We start from the raw sequence: 24,065 nt of genomic DNA on the forward strand, positions 1-24,065 counted from the left end.
ATCTTCAGTCTAGCTCACTAATAAACAATAATTACGTGTCATTATAAAAACATAATTACAATGCCTAGTAATCTGTCAAATTACAGACAGCAGTCAATAAAGCAAGAAAACAGAGGCAGAGGACAGTGTCTCTGTAGACCCAAACCACCACACATTTCCAGTGGATCACAAGTAATGACTGAGAGGGATTATTGTTCCCAGTCATTTCACATGTCGATCAGATGGCACGTTGGTCTGAAACAACACAAACAATTTCACTGCTAGGTAAAGTGTATTTTTGCATTGCTGCATTACAAATTGTGTCAAAATGGCATGATTATTGACTGACACCATTGGTTCTTGATAGCTGACAGAATGATGAGATCTTTCAAATATTTCAAAAATATTTGCATACATGTAAAATGTGATAGCATCTCCTAGTGGTAGATTTATGTGCAAATTTTTTTCATAGACCTCTAGGGCCAAGAATCAAACAAGTCCACTGTTTTTTCATTTTATATTAAAGCAATAAGCCCCAAGAAGCCATGGTTTACAGTGAATTTATAACAGCTAAGGGGCGTTGTTAGGCACAACGCAGACTTATAAGCCCTTAGCTGTTATAAATTCACTGTAAACCTTGGCTTCACGGGGCTTATTGCTTTTATAAAATGGTTACCACACAATACAAATATTAAACCCAAAAAAAATTAATTTAATCAATGCAACTTTCATGAAGTAAAATCAATAAAAGGCTTTCTTCCACTGGAAAAAATAGTCCCTGACTGTGAACAGCAATAGAAGTTACATTTATTATGCCATTAGATGGCAGCAAAGATTGTCTTTATGAGTGAGTCATTTAGTCGCAAAGACTTTTATATTGAAACTTGTGAACACGGAACAAGACGCAAATGACAGATGCTTTGACTAGCGCTGTGAGTGTCAGCAGGGCACGGGAAAACCCATTAAATGTTAAAAGGACAAGATCAATTAATTCTTTCACATTCAAACAGATTTTTTATGAACACAGGACTGACCTGAAGGAAAATGCTAAATTTCAAAGAGGTAATACACTCGGTCACTCGATATATCTCTCTCACAATACTCTTCTACATAATGCAGTAAGCTTCAATGAACAAAATCAACAGAGAGAGAGTGGTTGCTAAAACAGACGCAGCGACAAACACTTTGGCGCAGCGATATTTATGTAATGCGGCCCTACTTATGTAAGATACTTATTGTATGTTTTTTTTCAAGAATTTTACAACGGCTTCGAACGCAGCTCAACCAATCAGAATTGAGGGCCGGAACTATCCATTTTATAAATACATGTTATATATATATATATATATATATATATATTTTTTTTTTTTTTTTTTTTTTTTCTTAATCTTTAGTCAAAATGTCATAATTTATCATAAAATGTCACATTCTGCTTCCATTCCAGTGTGCAACTCTTACTTTTCACAATCCTATCAACAACCAATGGATAAAATCCCTGCCCCTTTTTTAGCCTGTTCGATAAGCCATTTTTTTCTAAGAAATTCATTACAATACAGAAGTAAAGTTGGTCACAACTTCCATTTCATGCCAACTTCAAGACAAAAGATGTGTCAGACAGACAATTGCACTTCTAATGTTTACCACAATTATAGCACCTCCTACTGCCAGATGTACACCAAATTTTACACTGCACCTTAGAATTACATTAAGTTTTGTTAAATCTGATATTTTATAATAAAATAATGGATTAAACAAGACCACATCCTAATTAGTACAAACATAACAAGGTTCTATAACTTAACATGTAGGGTGAATTCAGAGTGATTGGGACACTTTTTCCAAGTCATTTCAATGGCAAAAAGTGTCCCAATCAACCTAAATTCACCCTACTATAAAATTTTTGGTGCTTGGACTCCTAATTACACTTCTCATGGGGTGGACTTTTTTTTTTCTTTTTTTTCACAATATTGTATGTATAATGGGGCCTGCAATGTATTCATGTCTGTGTGCTTGTGTGCACGTTTCCAGCCTAAGCGCGCGGTTGACAAAGACCAGACTTTAAGTCAACAGTCATCTTATCTTGTGGCCTTGAGTTGGGTGCGTAGGCGAGGGTGGTGGGCTTCCTGGGAGATGCGTCAATGCACTATTATGTGCTCTCTCTGTCACCATGGTAACAGGATTGGCAGGGCAGAGACAAACATATGTCCAAGGAGTCACGCTCAATCGGGATATGATGAAACAGACACATCGACGAGCTGAACTCTGCGGTGTGTTTCATCGCTCTTTAAACATCACTCACAGAAATACACACAGCCACCATCTGTCTTACCATGTGTGTCACTTCGACAGATAGACATGTAGTAAGACAGGTGGTCACACATGAAAGGTTGACACAACGAAAGGAATCCAACACCATGCAAACAGAGTGAATGGAAGACGGTGGAAATGTCAACAGCATGCACACCACCATCACTCATCTAACACACTTACTGCCACAGTAACTCTACACAGGAATAAAAAAATAAAAGGTAAAAATCTTTTTACATCAATTATACATTTTAAACAATGTTATTAAGCTTTACAAAGCAGCGAGAGTCTAAATAAAAAACAATTTAAAAAAAACATTTTCGGTCAATTTTCAACAAGAATATGAACTTACCCGATTTGAGTCTTAGTGGTTCTTCCTTCTCCCGTGAACATACAACGGGCTGCTAGTATGTCTCCATTTTTTACATCAATGGTGTTGGTGACTGGATAAAAAGCCTAAACACAAGTGAAATTTAAGTTCAGGCAAGAGAAATAAAATGAAAGAGTTCACCCAAAAATGAAAATCCTGTCATCATTTATTCACCCTCACTTCATTCTAAAAACCCATAGTGTTACAGTAAGTACCAGCTGGAGGCAGAAGATAACAGTTTAGATGGTTTATTGGACACAAGCAGAGGTAACAGTAACAACAGGTGAGTAGATTGTGGTTGTAGAGGTGAAGGATGAATGAATGGGTGATAATACTGTCCTTTTGTGGTTTGCAGGTTGATGGCGGTGGCAGACTGGAGACAATGCTGGCGGATGACACTCACACACAGACTTGGAGCACACGAGGGAGCACGGAGACACAGGAGACAGGTAAGTAGCAATGGGAGTCCTTGAGGTAAGCATAGAGGTAAGTTCCTTGATGCGAACGAGACCGGACAATGTGACTGAGTGTGTGAGTGTCATAAATAGTGCTCGTGATGAGTGTGCTGATGAGATGCAGGTGGCGGTGATTAGTACTCAGGGGAAGGTGTGCGTTGTGATTGGTGGGTGCTGGAGCCTGGCGTGTCTGTGACAGTACCCCCCCCTCCACGGCCCGCTCTTCCACTCGTCCCCCTCGCGTATCCGGATGAGGTTGTACGCGCTGCGGAGGTCCAACTTGGTGAACACAGTGGCACCACGGAGATGTTCCAGGGCTGCCGGGACGAGAGGAAGGGGGTACCTGAACTTGACGGTGATAGAGTTGAGTGCCCGGTAATCAATACATGGCCGCAAGCCTCCGTCCTTTTTTGCCACAAAGAAGAAGCTGGAAGCAGCAGGGGAAGTAGATGGACGGATGTAGCCTTGAGCCAGAGCCTCCTCGATGTATTCCACCATGGCCTTCTCCTCCGGGATGGATAGGGGATAGATCTTACCCCTTGGCACTGACGTACCCGGAAGCAGGTCGATGGCACAATCCCATGGCTGGTGTGGAGGCAGCTTGGAGGCTCTCTTGGGGCAGAAAACGTCGCTGAAGGGGGCGTAGCATGCTGGAATGTCCACGGAACGTCTCTCGAGGGGGCTTTCTATGGAAGTGGCGTAGACAGGGAGAGACTTGGAACTTGGAGTTCGAGGAACTGGCAGTGCAGAAAAACAGCTGGGAAAACAGGTGTCGCCCCACTTCAGGACTTCTCCCATCTTCCAAGAGAGGATGGGGTCGTGCTGCTCCAACCACGGGCGCCCTAGTATCACGTCAGCGGTGGAACCCTCCAGAACCAGCAGATGAATGTTTTCAACATGAAGTAGTCCGACTTGAAGTAATAGTGGTCTTACGCTTCGACAGACAGTGTCTTCTACTCACAGGTTTGCCAGTTATTGAGTGGATCTGGTAGGTTGACGGCGTGGTCTTGGTCTTGATACCAAGCTGACGGCAGAGGGCGCCGGAGATGAAGTTCCCGGCTGACCCAGAATCGAGGAGTGCGGATACTGGAATGGAAACATCAGCAGCAGTAAGTGTTACAGTAGTGGTGAGTGGTTTCATTGTCTGGGGAGTTGGAATGATGGCCCTCACCAAGGGGCGTGGTGGACGTGTTGGGCATGTGGAGATTACATGCCCAGGAGAGCCACAGTACAAAGAGAGGTCCTGGGTCAGCCTTCTCTGCCGTTCAGCGGGTGTTAAGCGCGTAGACTCCACTTGCATGGGCTCGCTGGCTGGTTCTGGAGTGCTGACGGAGTCTGGCCGGCAGAGGAAGGTGTTGAGCTGCGACTGACCCTGGTGCTCTTCAAGACACGACTGCATACGAGTGGCGAAACGGATTGACAGCTGGATGAATCGTTCTAGGCCGATGGTATCCTCGTATGCAGCGAGATGCAACCGCACGCGAGGATCCAATCCCTGGCGATAAGAGGTTAGTAGCGCTTGTTCATTCCATCCGCTTCTGGCAGCAAGGTGAAGTGAAGTGAAGAGCATATTCGCTAACAGACATTTTCCCTTGTTTCAGATTATAGAGCTTCTCACCAATGGATGAGTCCCACGAGGGTTTTCCAAACACTTCCTTGAAGTTTTCTACAAAGCCGGAATATGTCTGGATCACAGGATTGTTTTGGGACCAAATGGAATCGGCCCATTGGAGAGCTTTGCCAGACAAATGTGAAATTAAAAACGCTACCTTGGAATACTCGGTGGTGAATAAGTGCAGTTGCATCTCCAGGGTCAGGGAGCATTGCAGGAGGAATCCGTTGCAATCCTCCGCCGAACCAGAGTAGGGCGCCGGTTTGGCCATGGGAATGGCGGAAACTGGCGGTGAGGAAGAAGTGGCGGTGGATGCGGAAGTGATGGCTGGTGCTGGCGTCGGTGGTGGTGGTGGAACGAGGAAAGCGCGGCAAAATGCATCCACTAAGTCCTGGAATGCGTCGGAGTGACTCATGCTTGTGTCCCACTGTTATGGTCCGGTCTTCTGTTACAGTAAGTACCAGCCGGAGGCAGAAGATAACAGTTTAGATGGTTTATTGGACACAAGCAGAGGTAACAGTGACAACAGGTGAGTAGATTGTGGTTGTAGAGGTGAAGGATGAATGAATGGGTGATAATACTGTCTTTTTGTGGTTTGCAGGTTGATGGCGGTGGCAGACTGGAGACAATGCTGGCGGATGACACTCACACACAGACTTGGAGCACACGAGGGAGCACGGAGACACAGGAGACAGGTAAGTAGCAATGGGAGTCCTTGAGGTAAGCATAGAGGTAAGTTCCTTGATGCGAACGAGACCGGACAATGTGACTGAGTGTGTGAGTGTCATAAATAGTGCTCGTGATGAGTGTGCTGATGAGATGCAGGTGGCGGTGATTAGTACTCAGGGGAAGGTGTACATTGTGATTGGTGGGTGCTGGAGCCTGGCATGTCTGTGACACATAGGACTTGAATATATTTTTTTAATGAAACCTGAGAGATTTCTGTCCCTTCAAATGAAAGTCTGTCACATCAAAAAAGCTTCACAATGTTCTAAAATAAATTGTAAATGTAATTCCAAATGAAGCGGTTTAATCCAAGTCTTCTTAAGAGACATGATCGCTTGACTAACAGATTTAATTTAGATTTTAATTGGTTAACACACATTACATGGTAAACGGAAGTTCAAAGGTGCTTGATTGATGAGAAATAGCATAATTTGTGTTTCGAGAATAAGTGAAAGTCTGAGTAAATATAAGATAATATACATTTTTGGGTGACCTATCCCTTTAACATTAGCATATCTGCAGGCTCAAACAAAACATAATTTGCTACACAAGTCATTCGCAAATTTCTACACATCCCTGCTTATTTGTTTATATATTAGATTTTTTGAGTACTTTTATTATGCTTTCAAACTGGCAGACACCCTTGTATGATCCAAAGAGGCCATACTTAATTAAACATGATTAATGTAATTTAACACATTTACAAAATTCAATAACAATACTGTTTCTGCTTTCTAAAGAATACTCAAAAATACGTATTTGTTTATCTTTCTGCAGATTTTCTGCAGAGACCACTGTTGCCTTTAGCTTTTTGTAGGAAACTATTCTCTGTAAAACTGCCTTGGAATCAGATTTATTGAAAACAGCTGCACAAATACACAAGAATTGAATTAAAAGCATTTATTTTTTAGGTTTTCCAGATAAAATTTGATTAAACTTGCTGAAGTACAATTTCAGTACAAAACCCAATTCTGTTACTTAGGAAACATGTTACCAAACAGCGTTCCTGTAGTCAAACAGTACAGCATGGCACTACTAAAGCCAAGGTCATGGGTCTGATTCCCATGGAATGCATGGACGGGCAAAATGTATGAACTGAATGCAGTGTAAGTTGCTTTAGGTAAAAGCGTCTCCCAAATGTAAATGTGTAAAAGTAACACGATGTCTTCATAATGATACACTTAATTTTCCTCACACAGTATACATTGGCCATTATACATGAAAATATGTAGCTGCTTTTATATTTTAAGAATGGAGTCCCTCGCAAAAGGTCTTTGGCATCAGAAAGTTTGGAAAAACAAAGAAGGGACAGTTCACTCAAAAATGAAAATTCTGTCTTTCTAACCCTCATGTTGTTCCAAATCTCTATGAGTTTCTTTCTTCTGTTGAACTAAAAAGAAGATATTTTGAAGAATGTTGATAGCCACTGACTTCCATAATAGGGAAAAAAAAAATACTACTGAAGTCAATGGCTATCATCAACTGTCTGGTTACCAACATTCTTCAAAATATCTTATTTTTAGTTCAAAAGAAGAAAAAACTCATACAGGTTTGGAGTAAATGATGACAGAATTTTCATTTTTGGGTGAACTATCCTTTTAATACAGATGTGTTTAACTCTTCTGTAATGTGGCTCTCCAGGCATATGGGACTCATTTTATGTGCACCACTGATACAGGTAACAGGAGTTTAAATTCACCATAAAATCGAAATTAACTTTTTATTTTAATTATTTTTTATGGAATATTATAAAACTCTGCAATGCTCGTTTTTGTGACACTCTAACGCGTTGGTTTTTTTTATTTTATTTATATCTTTATTTTATTAAATCCAAGTGATCGCGCAGACATCAGTTGGATTTAATAAAATCCGCGCAGGCATCACACAACATCAGTTTTAGCGTTTATAACTTGACATTTCAGCTATTCATCATCAAACTAAAATGCAGTCAACCAAATAAAAGTTACACTGCTCAAATGAAATGGTCCACTGTAAATCAGCCAAACATTTACAGCGAAAAATGGTCAGCTGTAAATTAAGCAAACACATTTTTGAGCATGTGAAAGATGCTGTTTTACATGGATATTGGAACACGAGTGAAGTACAAAGCCTTAACTGTTTACATAATGAATAATAATTTAGCAACCAAAATGTTACATGCAAATATATAAACATATTTGGATTCTCACAAAATGAGAGAGGCTCGAGCCCATCAGTTTCGCTTTAGCCTAAAAAAATTTATTTAGGCTAGACTTATGTTGTTTACAATGAATGCCACTATGGCTATCTAATTTATGTTTTATTTTATAGTTTAATATATAGTTTTATAACTTCTTTTTTATTCTTGTTCTGTTCTGAATACCATTAAGCAAAGGTTTTGTTGTGGGAACTACAATAGGCTAGAATGTTTCATTTTATTTACCAGTATATACACATAAATTAATGCAATTGTTTGCAATTACAAGGTTAACAGGTGTTTTGGTATAAAATGAATTTCTCTTACATGAGATTACTTCTTCTTCTTGGCTGGGTTACGTTTCTCTGTGTCGTAAACTCTAGGGGTGAGGCTTCTAAACCGTGAATTTTTAGGGGCGTGATATTTAAATGACGATTGTTTTCAGCTGCCACATTTATCAACATACAATCATTCATAGGGAACAATCAATAGGATACGAATGTTTGATGAATCCCACGTGAACCCTGTCGTAAGATGATTTCTGCACTCAGATCTGCGCTCGCTTCTATGTTAGATTGATAAATAAGGTCCAATGACATTGATGGGTCATTAACATGACTGACAACACTTATCAACAGTGAAATATAATGCATTAACTTCCCTCTCCATCATGCTCGACCAAGCAGAAAGGACTTGTTTAAACATACCTGTGGCAACAGCGGAGACTGGCGCCCAATCTGAGTCCACTGTCCATTTCGAACCCTGTACCCACTCACAACTTTACCTGAAGCACAAGACACACAACATGTATTCCATTCCATGTAAAAGAAAATTCGCAGAGAACTTACTAGATATAACAAATAAATAAATTAAAAAAATGCAGTGTCTCACCAAGGCTGTGTGTGTGTGTCCTGAAGGCAAATGGATACATCGGGAAAGATTTGTAAGTGCAAGCAATGTCTGCATTGGTAACTGTGAACACCGAAAACATCAGACATCATAAATAACACAACATACATTTATAAGGTGACAAGAACTGATAAACTGATCAAAACCTTAGATGTCTGTAAGATTATTAGTGCCAAACTGGAAAATAGTTGAAACTGTAACAAAGTTGGTATACCTATCTTCCCAGGAGGAATGACAGTGTCCAAAGACATCATCAGATACATGCCAGCAATAAAGGGCTGTCTGCAGAGAACACAACATCCATCACATTAAAAGGGATTTCAGTTAAAAGGTGCTAAAATAATAAAATGGACTTAATTGACTTTAATATTTCTCACATATTACATCACATTTATAGTCTTAATAGTTATATGATTAAGTAAGGAATAACTGATGATAGCCCACGTAATTATTGAAAAATAATGCACACCTGAGGAGGTAATACAGCCACAATGCAAAGGAGGACATTGTTTTTCAGTAATTCTACAGTCCGGAGTTTTATTCAACAATTGTTTAATTTTATTCTTAAAGAATTTATTCTTTATTTTATTGTTGAAATTTATTCAACAATCACCACATCTCAAGATATTTTACGGAGTGTCTATTTACACTAAGTGCAAATAGCTGCCCTTGTTGGCAAATGCTATTTACACTAGCTCCGCACACCAATGTCTGGTTGGGCCAATCAATTTAGAAAAAAACGTGTGGAATTCAATGTCGCAGCACTAGCGAGTAAGGCTATTTAACGCGATCGACGCTGGTTCAAATCCGCCTTTTGCCAATAAAAACAAAAATAATGTTCTAAAAGTGGAAATAAACTGCAAAGGAGTGTTTAATAATATTAAAAGTGTTTATTGGGTAGGGTTAGGGGAAGGTGTAGGGAGGGTTTTAATTCTTCTAATAAGGCAGCATCGATTTAATAATTTTAATAAATATAATCATTTACACTCTATGATATTATTGCATCCTGTTAATGTACTGTGGGATTACAAATTTAAGAATCTGTTTAAGATCTGCTGATCCTACATCCTGACATAACCTCACATGAAATATTAAGGTGAAGTATATTGTATTTAACATTTTGAGGTAAAGATAATGACAATTTAAGGAGATCAAGGCAGGCAGCCCAGGTGTCTGTAACATTAACCTTTTGTCTTCATGCACTTCCTAACCATTTGGCTCAAGATACAGCTGTGCCTTTGTCTCTATGATAATGTAAAGGTATGGGCCATACTGTCAGACTGAGTGGATTAGCACCTATGCATTTGAATGACACCGTTATGCTGATTAGATCATGGCTGGGAAATGTAGGGAATGGGCTGATTCCTGCACTGCATTTGCATGCTTTGTTTAGATTGTCTCCACCTCTACTCTATGTATCCCTCCCCCTTGAATGTATATGAACTACCAAGTACACTGCCTTAGTTGGACTTGGATGACTACAGCGACGCACAGCGCGTTTCTCAATAAAGAGTAACTTCTGCTTGAAAGATATCCCAACGTCTCCTGGTCTCTGCTTCGACGAGGAAAAAGTTTCCTACAGTACAAAAATACTGAGGTGCAAATTTAAAGTATAGATAGCGTCTAATTTAAAGTATAGATAGCGTCTAATTATAATTACTATTTACTTTTATTGCAAAGAACTGATACTTTTACATGGTGTAAATAGAATCTATCGCTATTTTCACTTACTGTAAATAGCATATCGCTAAGAAAATGCTGCTATTTTCACTTAGTGTAAATAGAATATATTGCTATGTTCAAATAGCATCTACAGCTATTTGCACTTAGTGTAAATAGCATCTAATGCCGCTACCGATATTTTACAGAGTTTTCTCCTTAATACACTCTTGTGTGTAGAACTACTTTCTTAACATTTGACTTTTAAATATAGTGTCTACTCTACACTGATGAATATCCATTCTTTTTTATACAATAGTCACCACATTAAACCAACTAATTCAGATGCAACCACAAATTATGTCCTAGTGGATGTTTACATATCCATTTTCACAAGTTTGTTAGATTCAGGTCGATTTACGCACCTTTTATAAACATAATAGACAGACATTATGCCGTTGACATGCCATTCACACTGTATTTTGTGGTTACTCCACACACATTCAAAACATGCTCAAAGAGAATACAATGGGCCGGGTTCACAATGTACGATTTACAATAGTCCTTTACGAATGTTGTCAGACTGTACGAACATGATCCCCACTTTAAGCCATGTCACAATCAGTTGCCTTTATTGTCAGACTGTACGGCAGTCAAGATGCTTTAAAAACGGACACACGCAAGACTCATCCAGAGTTTTACATCATCAATCCGTGACATGTTTAGTGACTGTGAGCTGCATTTACATGCAGCTCCAATACTCCATTTCATTAATATTATATAAACTGCATTATATTTTTGGACCTTTCTTTGTAAAATTGCTTGTCCAAACAGTTATAATTAACCCACAGACTCTCTGAAAGCTTAAATAGATGCTTCTTCTCAGTGTTACAAGGTTTCAATAGAGAATCTCAATCAAATATAAAACTATTTATTGGTACATTACAAGAATAAGTGACAAAAAAAGTGGTCCAATTGACTTATGCAATAAATTACAAGTCTTCTGAAGCCATACACTAACTTTGTGTGATGAATTGACCCAAATTTAGGTTGTGTCAGGCTTGGCGTCATTGATTGAAGAAAGTCATACAGGTTTGGAACAACATGAAGCTGAGTAAACGATGACAAAGTGTTCATCTTTGGGAGCAACACATATGCCTTAAGAATAAGTCACAGATATTTTAAATTCTAGTGGCAATAACTTACGGTTTGGAAGTCATTCTTAAAGTGAGTCCTGAGCAGTCTTTATGATGATCTACAATCAAGACAAGATAAACACATTAGTCACACCTCAAGACACAGAAGAGCTGCTTCTTTTCATCGCTGTTACAGCCATAATGCAACAGTTTTCAATGGGCAGGGCTGCTTAAAACAGCAGTGATTGACAGGCATCTAGGTTTGTTTGTTTGTTTATGATTTAACGCCATGCAAGCTACCTCGGCTATATTCATGGAGAGAACAGGGGGAAAAAAATTACATTAGGTGTTTAAATGTGATCTTAGATAAAAATTCTAAAACTAAATCAGGCCTTACTTCATTAAAAATCTTTTCATAAAAGTCAACAGAAAAATAAAGAGTTCTACAGGTATCTAGGTGCATACAGAAAATTGTCAAAATGAGAGGAGGGTTAGTAAATAAATTTTAGGTCTACTTTTCCTTTAACTTATCATACATAGTAAGTTTTCTGAACAGCATGTCAAGTTTAGTTTATGGAGCTGTCATTAAAACATGCTGATCTCACAATACTCTTGCTTTAGCTTTGGATCTGCTATATTGCTGTGTTTACCTCTGAAATTGTTGACATCACCATAGTGAATTTGCAGCACAAAGTAGTTAATTCTGGTGTCTCCTCCAACTTTAAAGCCAACATCTGGAAAAAAAAAAAAAAAGGTGCAAAAGATCAGAGGTGCTTTTATTGCTTTTCAGATAAGAGCCATTTACTCAAGATCACTTGTATGTTATATGGGCTAAACTGATCCAGCTGCTTTGAGACAGAGAGAAGAGGGAGAAATGATGAGCAGAAAGGTGAGCACCTTTGGGTAGTTTAGTTGGAGAAGCGTTCCTGGCCCATGCATACATGATCTTGGCCTGATCCCGACAGGTCCCTAGCTCTTTCCCACAATCCCTGAGCAAACCAATAACAATAAAAAGTCAAAGATTATCCTCCAGCTTAGCATCGTTATTACTCATTTAACACATCCATTCACAATGGTATAGTTATAATTTTCTTATATGAATAAACAGTAACACATTTTAGTGAGAAAAAAAAAAAAGAAAATTATGTGAGAAAATGCAAGCAAAATGCAAGCAAATAGCCCCACCTCAAACTCTAAAGCCATTGGTTGAACCAATACGTCAGACTGGTTGACTTGCTTAAACAAAACTATCATCAAACATACAGAGGTATGTTTTCAGCCATAGTGTTTACTGGCAAATCAACCGAGCAGCACAAATGATAGGAAATTATCCCTTACTTATTATGGTTCAGTAGTTCTTGGCAGCTCTAATGGTTCAAACATTGTACCCTGAAGGGGGTGCCGTGTATCAGCATGATAATGCATCAGTACACACAGCAAGACTTGTGACAGAATGGTTTGATGAACATGAAAGTGAAGTTGAACATCTCCCACAGCCTGCAGTCACGAGATTTAAATACACTATATTGCCAAAAGTTTTGGGACACCTGCCTTTATGTGCACATGAACTTGAATGACATCCCATTCTTAATCCGTAGGGTTTAATATGGAGTTGGCCCACCCTTTGCAGCTATAATATCCTCAACTCTTCTGGGAAGGCTTTCCACAAGGTTTAAGAGTGTGTTTATGGGAATTTTTGACAATTCTTCTAGAAGTGCATTTGTGAGGTCAGGCACTGATGTTGGACGAGAAGGCCTGGCTCGCAGTCTCTGCTCTAATTCATCCCAAAGGTTTTCTATCGGGTTGAGGTCAGGATTCTGTGCAGGCCAGTCAAGTTCCTCCACACCAAACTCGCACATCCATGTCTTTATGGACCTTGCTTTGTGCACTGGTGCACAGTCATGTTTGAACAGGAAGGGGCCATCCCCAAACTGTTCCCACAAAAATGGGAGCATGAAATTGTCCAAAATGTCTTGGTATGCTGAAGCATAAAGAGTTCCTTCCACTGGAACTAAGGGGCCAAGCCCAACCCCTGAAAAACAACCCCACACCATAATCCCCCCTCCACCAAACTTTACACTTGGCACAATGTAGTCAGGCAAGTACCGTTCTCCTGGCAACCGGCAAAACCAGACTCGTCCATCGGATTGCCAGACAGAGAAGCGTGATTCGTCACTCCAGAGAACACGTCTCCACTGCTCTAGAGTCCAGTGGCGGCGTGCTTTACACCACTGCATCCGACGCTTTGCATTGCACTTGGTGATGTAAGGCTTGGATGCAGCTGCTCGGCCATGGAAACCCATTCCATGAAGCTCTCTACACACTGTTCTTGAGCTAATCTGAAGGTCACACGAAGTTTGGAGGTCTGTAGCTATTGACTCTGCAGAAAGTTGCCGACTTCTGCGCACTGTGCGCCTCAGCATGCGTTGACCCCGCTCTGTGATTTTACATGGCCTACCACTTCGTGGCTGAGTTGTTGTTGTTCCCAATTGCTTCCACTTTGTTATGATACCACTAACAGTTGACCGTGGAATATTTAGTAGTGAGGAAATTTCAGGAATGGACTTATTGCACAGGTGGCAACCTATCACGGTACCACGCTTGAATTCACTGAGCCCCTGAGAGCGACCCATTCTTTCACAATTGTTTATAGAAGCAGTCTGCAAGCCTAGGTGCTTGATTTTATACACCTGTGGCCATGGAAGTGATTGGAACACCTGAATTCAATGATTTGGAGGGGTGTCCTACTACTTTTGGCAATATAGTGTATCTTTGAGCCACTTTGGGGTATTTATGAGGAGCTAGTCAGAAAACGTTTTCATCCACCAGCATCACACAGTGACCTGGCCACTGTTCTCGAAGAGGAAAAGCTCAAAATCCCTCTGGCCACTGTGAAAGACTTGTATCTGACATTCCCAAGAAGAACTGATGCTGTATTCGCTGCAAAAGGAGGCCCCACACCATACTAATAAATTAACGTGGTCTAAAATCAGGTGTTTCAGTTTCATTGTCCGACCCCTGTATGTTGACACCCTAATCAGATCTGATATGCTATAAACCTTGTAAAAATTTCTATTGACTAGTTTTGAAAATGATAGTGTATCCAAATAATTTTTCCTCAAAATAAAAGACCCAACAACCCGTCATCTCACTGCACTGGGGCCGCACATGACTCATGCTCTCTTCAAATCTTGTATTTCTAGACATAGGTTTGGCATATTAAGTAGCCTATTTTCATGCTGAGCTCCGGAAGCCTCACATCAAACACTATGAAAGTGTGCAAGGCACGAGAAGCACCCTGCAGTATCTGCATGATGAATGTTTTAAAATACATGAATGACTTTAAAAGGGAGAAGCCATTGGAATATGGAAAACTACAGAGTGAAGACTGATGGCAGGGGAATGAAGCCATTGTGATTAAAATGAGGCAGATATGTGGTATATTTAAAATATATTTTAGCTTTGTCAAAGCATGTATAAATGTATTTCACTGTCATCACTTGTTTGACAGCTTTATTTAGAGTTGCAATGTATTGAGGTTTGATTATCAAGTGATATGGCTGTACGGTATTTATTGAGACATTTTTAAGTTAATTATTTTATTGTGCATCTAATCACGCAGCCCATGGAAACTGAAGAAAGGATGAGAACCACCTCCCCTTCCTTCAGGTCATCTCAAATGCTGTTGTCAAGGTGCACACGGTTGCCGTAGTAACGGGCAGTTCTATTACTTTTCTCTTTCTGAGGAAGCTGCTGTTGTTGCACATATTAGCCAAAGCATTCAGTTTAATTTTGGTAATAATGCAGCAGTGTTACATTACAGGACAGAAGAAAGCTCAGATGAGATGTTTTCAAAATCATATGGCTAGTACACTGAAAACATTCTCTTCTTTCCAAACAGAAATGCAAAAATATGAATTGTTTAACAAACACTCTTACCGCCTCACACACATTTGAGACAAAACAGGTACTGTAATCCCACCACAAACTCACTTTAGGTTGAATCAGAAGTCAACATGTCAAACACTCAAACAAAGAGATCAATGAGTCTCATTTACTAATAATTGTGTACATTATTCGTATTTATACGCACATTTGAACTTCATGAAAACTTCTCGCCTAATTCACAACACGTGTGTATGCACATTCATTTGTTCTTAACCTCATTCTAATGTTGATTAATTCTTAATATTCTAAATGAGCGACTGCGTGCCAGAGGTAAGTAAATTACATCCCCTATCACATACCCTTTTCTTTCGTCATTCTGCAAACATGAAGCTCTCTAAAGAGGTGTTCTCACCTGAGAGTACATGCAGCAAGATCCTCGAGCAATACCAAGAGTGCCATCCTCAAAACAAGGTCAAACGCAATAAACACCTTTTATACAGACATTACAGACCTCTGATTATCCATCTGTACATACGCATGTCTTTATGCAGAGCTAACTCACGGTTTGAGCTACAACGCACCGTTTTTTTTTACTCTTTTACTGATAGACTAGGCCTATATGAAATCTATATCTATGTTTAAAATTTCATCTTAACATGTTTATAAGGCCACCAAGAGTGTGATTTTTGTGTATGAGTGGTTTCTGTTGTTCTTACATTTTTTCATCATTTAGAATAAATTTTACAATGAAAGCTATTGATGAATCATGAAAACATTCGTATACAGATTTCATGCACACAAATTCGTGCGTACGCATGCTTAGTGAATAAAACCCACTGTTTTGAAAGTGCCACAAGGCCACACTGTACTCTACAGGAAGTACACTTCTACAGGAACTCAACAGTCAGTGGATTATTTATTGCTGACTATGTAGCCTACTTAAAACAAGGAGAGGAGTTTAGTGTTTTTAACACTATACAAATGAAATCTTAAACTGTATTATCAATGCTGAAAACAGTTGTGCTGCTTCATATTTTTGTTGAAACTGATACATTTTTTCAGGATTCTTTTATGAATAGAACGTTTAAAAGAACAGCAATAATTTGAAATATAATTTTGTTGCAATGTAAAAGTCTTTACTTTCACTTTTGATCAATTTAATGTGTCCCTGCTGAATAAAGGCATTAAAAAAAACACTATTACAACGGTAGTGATACAGTATGTATTCAGTATGTATGCACTTTTTGTTTGAGCATCCCAACCAGTCTGACAATGTTTTATAGTTCCACTTACAGTTGTGTCTGCAAATTAAGCTGGGACAAAATAAAGTATGGTAATATCAAAGAAAAAAAAAACTAAGATAAAAAAATAAAACCACACACACACACACTTCAACAATAAATAGCAAAGACACGATTCTCAAGGTGTCAGATGTGACTCACCAATATCCTTGAGTGGCATAAGGGGTTTTGCAGCCATATAAAATCATGTGGTGGGCTGTGTCCATACTGGCATGAGGAACAAAGTCCACTGAGAAGATAAACATTTTTAAGTCAGTAATCTCAGTGAGAAAATGGAGATGGTAAGGTGAGCATCTTGAAAGACAATCAAATGGATCTTGAAAAATAAGTGTCATAGCATTTCTGCACACAAACAACTACTGGAAAGTCAGCTCTCTTTAAAAGAGATCTCACTCTTAAAGCTGCTCAAACTATATAAGAGAACTGTACACTGAAAATAATCTGGTGCAGGACTTAATTTGAAACAATTTTCACTCAAACAGCTAGTACATTTCACAAATAATTACAAAGAAATGGCAAGTAACACAATGAATTAAATGTAAAATGTTTAAGTAGAATGTACTCCAATAATATTTGTTTTATTTACAACTTCAAAAAAAATCTTTTGTTACAGTGTACGTTTGCATGAAACCTCTGTGAAGAGTTTGAAAGGGTGAATGCTGTTTGCTTGTTGGCATAAACCACAGTGAACATTAATATGCTATACTAAAAGTGATAGATGTCTTCAGGAAAGGCCTATCTCTCTCTCTCTCTCTATTGTAGTTATGAATAATAGATGGGATGTCTGATTGATGGCAAAAGCAAGACAAACATAATGTATCTCTCAGTAGTCTGGGTGGACCTGCTTTCTCTAAAGACCACCACAACGTAACAACACATTAATGGACAGTTACAGATTCAAAACAAGTCAGTTCCACACAACCAGTCAACAATTACAATGAATTAATTTTCATAATCCCTCAACTTGCTCCATTTCAAGATGGATATCGTTGAATGTAATGATAACAAATATGCAATTTAATAACTGAGATGTTGATTCAGTAACCGCTCAGGCTGATTCAATGAGCTCATTCACTGAATGATTCGTCCGATTTATTCAAACCAGTAACTCCTGATTTTGGGAGTCTTTCTGAATGATTAATCAAAAGCACAGACTCAAATGAACCATTTTCAATTAATCGGATTACACCGCTTTGTTTTTGTTTGCAGCTCAAATTGACAGGACAGAACATTGTCTTATCATCTCATCACATTTAATTAAGACTGCAATCTCACATTCACACCTCATGATTAAAACATGACTACATTTGCCATAGCAATGGAAATTCAGAACTGCAAGAAAGACTGGCGACTGCAATAGAAACAATAATAAAAGTCTTATTCTGGTTGACAAATTTATACTGGATTAATTGGTATATCGCTTCCTCTACTACAATCATTAATCTGTTACATAAGTATTCAAAATATACAAAAGAATATCTCTAGATAATCTCTAAAGCCTGAACGAACCATCACCTCCCATACAGTAAACAATCAACTGTACAAGAAAACAAAAGGTTTTCAACATGCACACTATTTTATTGGCAGTGAGTGTTGAGGTTGAACTGTGGTTGGTGAATTCAACTAACACAAACAGCCTGCCATTAGTCATCAATCACAATATCATAGGATTCACTCGCCTGGATGACTTTTGAAAAGATCTGCTTAAGCACACAGCAGGATACAAAGACTTTAATACAGTGAGTCTTATCTGAAAATTAAACTGGAGAGACTGGCCTGAACAAGATTATATCTTTAATGCCTGATCAGATTGAACGGTCATGTCATCATCGGGATCACAGACAACAAATAACATTCAAGCATATGAATTCAGGTTGGCAGCCACTCCCTGTCCAAACAATACAGTGCATATGCATTCAAAAAAAAAAAAAAAAGATGGCAGGTTTCATTTATTGTGTATTTAAGAACACTTCCCTGTTCAGTCACAAGTCTGGTATATTTGGTTCATGTGGTGAGTCTTAGTTCTTGTTCTCTCATGTTTTGGCTTTGTTTGGATGTTTGCTCCTGCACCTGGATCTAAAACTGTTGATCATCTACTCACCTATGTAGGCCTCCCGTGACGTGGGGACAGGAACAGCCATACAGTAGTAGCTGTCAGACTGTTAAGAAACAAAAACATATTAGACAGTTTCTACCGTACATACACATATTCATTATCCTACATATTCACATATCCAGTTCAGTGATAACAGAATGAAATCCTCCAAAATAAGATATCTTGATTTTGATGATTTAGGAAATGTCATATACTCATTTCTCATTGTATTTTAAGCAATATCTACAGTGTGTCTCTCAAATAAATTTTAGGTGCAGCCATCATCTGGCCATACAACCAACTTACCGCAAAATATATACTGCCTACTATTTTAACACAACATGCAATAATTGTCATCACATAACTTCATTACATTAACTAAATGGTCAAAAGCTGAGACATTTCATACAATACTGGATAAAAAAAAAATTTAAAGGATGTCTAAGAATTCTTATTTGCAACAATATAGTATACTAATGTCAGAAAAGTGTATATTTACATAATGCATATTTTTTCCAATTGTGGAACAGGGACAAGATTCAGGTGAACTATATTATGAATACTGCTACTTCATAAACTGTACTTTTGTATGAATAGTATTATATATGCTGCATTATTTGTATTCATTATTATATTATTATTATTGCATTATTTTAATATACTCTCAAAGCTTACATTTTCTTGTTTTTCAACCATTCTGAGGTAGGGTTGCTTGTAACACTGTAATATGTTCTTTATTTAGACAAATCCTTTCTCAAGATTCAGTGCACCATCAGCCATACCAAAAATGGTTAATTTTTTGCACTATTTTGGTCTTCTGGTTTTAAAATCTTAGTCATGCCTATAGTACACCAATGACTCAGTGGTGTCAAAAAATTATTCATGAGACTGTGTGTCATTATCTTATAAAAAGATGCTTCTTTTAATAATTCAGGCTTTCCTATAGCAGATGCATCAAACTGAAAAAAATGCAACAGTGCGTTCATAACTTTTTTGATAGAGTACAAATGCAAATGTCTGCGCATTTATTTGTGCATTAATTTGTGCCTTAAATTATAGCTGTCGCAGGATGTGTGTGTATTTGTGTACTGTACAATGAGCTTGCAAAACCATAATATATTTGTTAATTTTGATTTGTGCAATGGTGAACTGCAGCGTGGATTTGTGGGAAACTAACTCGAAATATAGCTGACATGACGATCACCCTGTCATTTTTCAAAATTGTGGTGAGAACTGGTGATGAAACAGTGGGTTTCATGAACTTTGAAAAAGTGTGCAAATTACAAAAAAGCTGTGAAGAACTCTTACCTCTGTTGGAATCACTCCTGGTATGCGAATATCAAGTGAAAAATTGTATGGATTGGACAGGACAAAAGGCTGCCTGGTCCTCGAGCAGTCATTGGGGTCTGACCAGGCATTTTCCTGAAACCTATCAACAACAAAAAAAGACTTTCTGAAAAAAATGTGTAAGTGCATTCATTGCTATGTGGTTGCTAGGGATCTGGATCAGCGGCAGCACGAACACAGATCTGAATGTTCCGGTGCGATTTTGACAAAGGTTTAATAGACACAGGCGAATCGTTGTCATTTAGGAATGAGATCAAGATCATGATCGTTTAACAATTAATCCTGCAGCTCTAATGGTATCAAAAAATGTTGGTATCATAAGTTTTTAACGCAAAAATAACACATATAATTGTGATATATACTGTTATCATGAAATAAAATTACTCATATTGTTGTCAAAAGTACCGACTTCGATACCGTAATGAAATTATAAAAATGTGACGCTTTGAGCAGATTCGTAAACACCTCTGATTGGCCATTGTGTTCACACGCTCATCAGATATGTCTGTGATTGGCTACAATGATCAACACTTCAAAAACATGTTGTAAATAGACATCATTGCTGCTCTTCACCAAGCGCTTACACAGATACACACGGGAGCATTTGAAAGCAGGCGTCTATCAGTGGATAGGTGCCTGCTTTCAAATGCTCCTGTTTTCAAAACGCTTTCAAATTCAAACACTTCCGTGTGCTTTCAAATGCTCCCGTGCGTTGATCATTGTAGCCAATCACAGATGTATATGTTGAAGGCATGAACACAATGGCCAATCAGAGGTGTTTACAAATCTGCTCAACAGCGCTCAAAGCGCCACATTTTTTAAATTTCAGTACCGACTTGGTATCAAAGTCAGTACTTTTGACAACCCTAATTACTCATATCGAGATATAAGATTTTGGTCATATCGCCTACCACTAATTCCATTAAACACAAAGACACAGTCATAGATCTGTATGGCATTACTACTTTAAGTTAAAATAAAATGTAATAATTTATTTGAATGTGGCCATGTTATATGTATTTTCTATAGTAACTACAGTAAATTATGCATAACTACAAGCAAATAATACTAAACCAAAACCCTAACTCAAAACCTACAGCAAGCACATGTTAATTAATATTACTCTGTACTAATTTGTGTAATTACACTGTAACAAGGACACATTCACTTAAAGTGTGACCAAAAAGGAAGTAGCGATAGATCTTTTCTTCAGCATTGTGACGTACATCTAAGTGACATGGATTATTGGAAAAGAAAAAATGTAGAGCTGGGACTTGATTCTATGCATCAGCTGTTGATTGGATGTTGAGATGTGGATGTGAGCTTGCAGTCAACTGTGAAGGGGGCGAGATTTATGTGCACTAAATGACTGGAGAAGTCCTAAACACGTCAGCAGAGACAAGTCTGTCATTTTCACCAGAAGATCCAGTTATGACATTTTGATGAAACATTAAAGGTCAAAACATTAAAAAAAAAAAAAAAAAAAAAAAAAAAAAAAATGAAACATGCAGGAATGAAATGTTCACAATAAGATCTATTACATGCATTTCGAAAATAAATGAATTTTTTTATTTCATGCTGACTTAAAGAAAATAAATTGTCTTACCTCTTAAACCTGTACATGGGGTTTTGGATACTGTGACTATGGCACTGAAAGAACAGCGCAAACACGAATATACTGCACCCCAGCATGCCCATCTCTGACCGGACGGAAGAACGATCAACAATAGAACTGAAAGTAAGCCGATGTGTTTTCCGCTTCAATCCTGCCCTGCCGCCATAAGCAACGGCAACACTCAGCAGCTGCTCCGGTTCTCCTATTCCTCTGATTCTCTCTTTCTTGCTCTCCTCACTTGCTCAATTTCTTCAAAAAAGTGCCATAAAAACAGTCCACGTCTCAGTCGCCTCCACTCTGAATGAAACAAGGGCTGTCCAGATATAGTATGACCACCAAAGAAGATGAAGAAAACGAGAAAGGCTTCCTGCTCCTCACGCCGGGCAGAGCATATCACAAATGCAACATCAGGCTTCTGTCACAACCTGCAAAAAGAGCAGTCAAAAAATTAGAGAATAGATAAATAAAACACCGCTTTTAAAAATATATAGTCCAGCACTTCAGAATAATCAGGGAGATTGATTCTTACATTCCCTATCAACATTCATGAAATATACATGCATAGAGTCTGTCTCTGAAGAGAGACGGGGGAATGGGTGGAGAGAGGGGAAGTGAGAGAGCACACAATAATCTAATCAAAGAGGATTCCCATAACAATACTCTCGGCTTGCTCCCTAGGAGACACAGGAAGTGAAGGGGCCTCAGTAGTGTATAGTGACTGGAGATGTCACTTTAGTAGGGCTGCACTATACCGAATATCTCTGCTGCAAGTTTTCAGTTTGAATAAGTATTACTCAGAGGTATTCTCTGCGAGACATCAATGACCAGGGCTGAGCCACTGGGAATTATGGGAGGTATTAGCGGAGTGGATTTTCAATGTGTCGTGTGTTTATCTTGAGAGCACTGTCACAATATGTCCACATTCAGTATCAATGGGATGCAAAAACAGACGCTGCCACACTAATCGTGACTGATATCATTTTTGTAATGGCAGATGTCTCATGATGATGAGGAAAGGCCTAACCAAAGAAAGATAAATAAATGGCAGAAAAAACAACCAGACGGGGAAGAACTGGAAGGCTTTCAGAAATGGGCTTACAGTCTTTCAATGTAAGCTGAACTAATCGCTGAAATAATCCTCTTGACAGACACTGCTGACAATTAACATATTGCCAAGGAGCTGCTTGGTCTTTCTGGGCTATATGATAATCAAAAAAAATGCACACCTAATAGACACAGCAAATACAGGCTCATTCCCTAAATTGGCATATTTTGACAAATGTCAAAATTTTCAAACAATAAACCTCTGTACAAGTCATTAACAAATTAATGTACATTAAGTAAATTATTTAGCATTTTATCTATTGTCTTTGGTGAAATGCTAAATTAATTGAATATCTGTATGTCCAGTTTATTGTGAAATTTTTATTTACCTTTTTCACATCACTGCATTTGTCAAATATCTGAAAATAGAATAAACTTTTTGAAACAGAAACAATAAGGCACAAGAGGCTGTGATATACTGTGAATATAGTCACAGCTGAAGAGGAAGGGGAATTTTTCAAAAGTCTGTTCCAAGATGTTTAATGGTGCAATGGGAAATTTTGGAGAGGCTAGTAATAGCGAGCTAGCTTTCAAATCATAACATCCCACCCTCCCTTCAGAGCGTCTCCAAAACACATGAAGGCACACACACAGCTGCTCTCGGCAAAGCGTCACAAGAGACGGTGTTAAACTACCTCATGTCTCAAAGCACATAACATTACAGTAATAATGAACGTAAACAACTTAGAGAGCTTGTACCTGACTGCTGATGATTCATTTCGGTGTTAATACTGTTGACATGTACGCATAATTCTGAGTCTGAGGACATGAACAGCTCCGGTTAGAACGTCACGGGTTGCCATCTCTCTTATTTACAGTAGCTATGGCATGAACGCAGCATAAGCTCGTTGTTTTGATTGAGTGGGAAGTGTAAAAGGTGGCTGCTGTTTGTTTGCGGTGCTCCGTGACTGACGTCTGTCTACATAAACTCTGCATAACATGAAGCGTAAGATGTCTACACGAACAGGGTGCACGAGGGTGTGTAAAAACATACATTGACAGGCCATTGTATTATTTAATTCAGACCGAATATAATGATTGGATGAACATTTTATGGTCCTACTCCTTCCACAAACTAAATATATTTATAAAAATATATTTAGGATGTTTAACATAGTGATTGCTATCAGGAAACGAGGAGACTTTCAACCAGTATAACAAAAAATGTTTCTGTACAAAATTACCTATTGTACCTTTAAAATCATCTTTTAGACTCTCCAGATGAGGTTTGTAGACCAACCAGTTGTCTTTGAACCATGCCAGACAAATGTGTTTGATATTTGTGGAACAGTATCGTTTGATATGGACTATAAATTATAAATATCTCACATAAAACAGGACTGAACAAGGTCCCAGTTTGCTTTTTTGCTTCTCCTCTTCCTTTAA

At 38.4% G+C, this 24,065-nt stretch overlaps 1 protein-coding gene across 5 annotated transcripts in view; it reads right to left on the reverse strand.

Moving 5' to 3' along the window:
• Positions 1 to 24,065, reverse strand: part of pam (peptidylglycine alpha-amidating monooxygenase) — a 56,634-nt gene that overhangs the window by 25,794 nt on the left and 6,775 nt on the right. For all 5 annotated transcript variants that reach the window (XM_051908718.1, XM_051908716.1, XM_051908720.1 and 2 more), the window contains exons 2-12: positions 21,567 to 22,000; positions 19,922 to 20,042; positions 18,620 to 18,677; positions 16,660 to 16,747; positions 12,227 to 12,318; positions 11,980 to 12,063; positions 11,400 to 11,448; positions 8,749 to 8,816; positions 8,517 to 8,597; positions 8,333 to 8,409; positions 2,639 to 2,742 (exon numbers count right to left, since the gene is read on the reverse strand). In XM_051908718.1, coding sequence (XP_051764678.1) covers positions 2,639 to 2,742; positions 8,333 to 8,409; positions 8,517 to 8,597; positions 8,749 to 8,816; positions 11,400 to 11,448; positions 11,980 to 12,063; positions 12,227 to 12,318; positions 16,660 to 16,747; positions 18,620 to 18,677; positions 19,922 to 20,042; positions 21,567 to 21,658 — 914 coding nt within the window. In that variant the 5' untranslated portion in view covers positions 21,659 to 22,000. The remainder of the gene's footprint in view (positions 1 to 2,638; positions 2,743 to 8,332; positions 8,410 to 8,516; positions 8,598 to 8,748; positions 8,817 to 11,399; positions 11,449 to 11,979; positions 12,064 to 12,226; positions 12,319 to 16,659; positions 16,748 to 18,619; positions 18,678 to 19,921; positions 20,043 to 21,566; positions 22,001 to 24,065) is intronic.

Source organism: Ctenopharyngodon idella, chromosome 10 (genome assembly GCF_019924925.1).
Source record: "Ctenopharyngodon idella isolate HZGC_01 chromosome 10, HZGC01, whole genome shotgun sequence".
NCBI classification, from domain to species: Eukaryota; Metazoa; Chordata; class Actinopteri; order Cypriniformes; family Xenocyprididae; genus Ctenopharyngodon; species Ctenopharyngodon idella.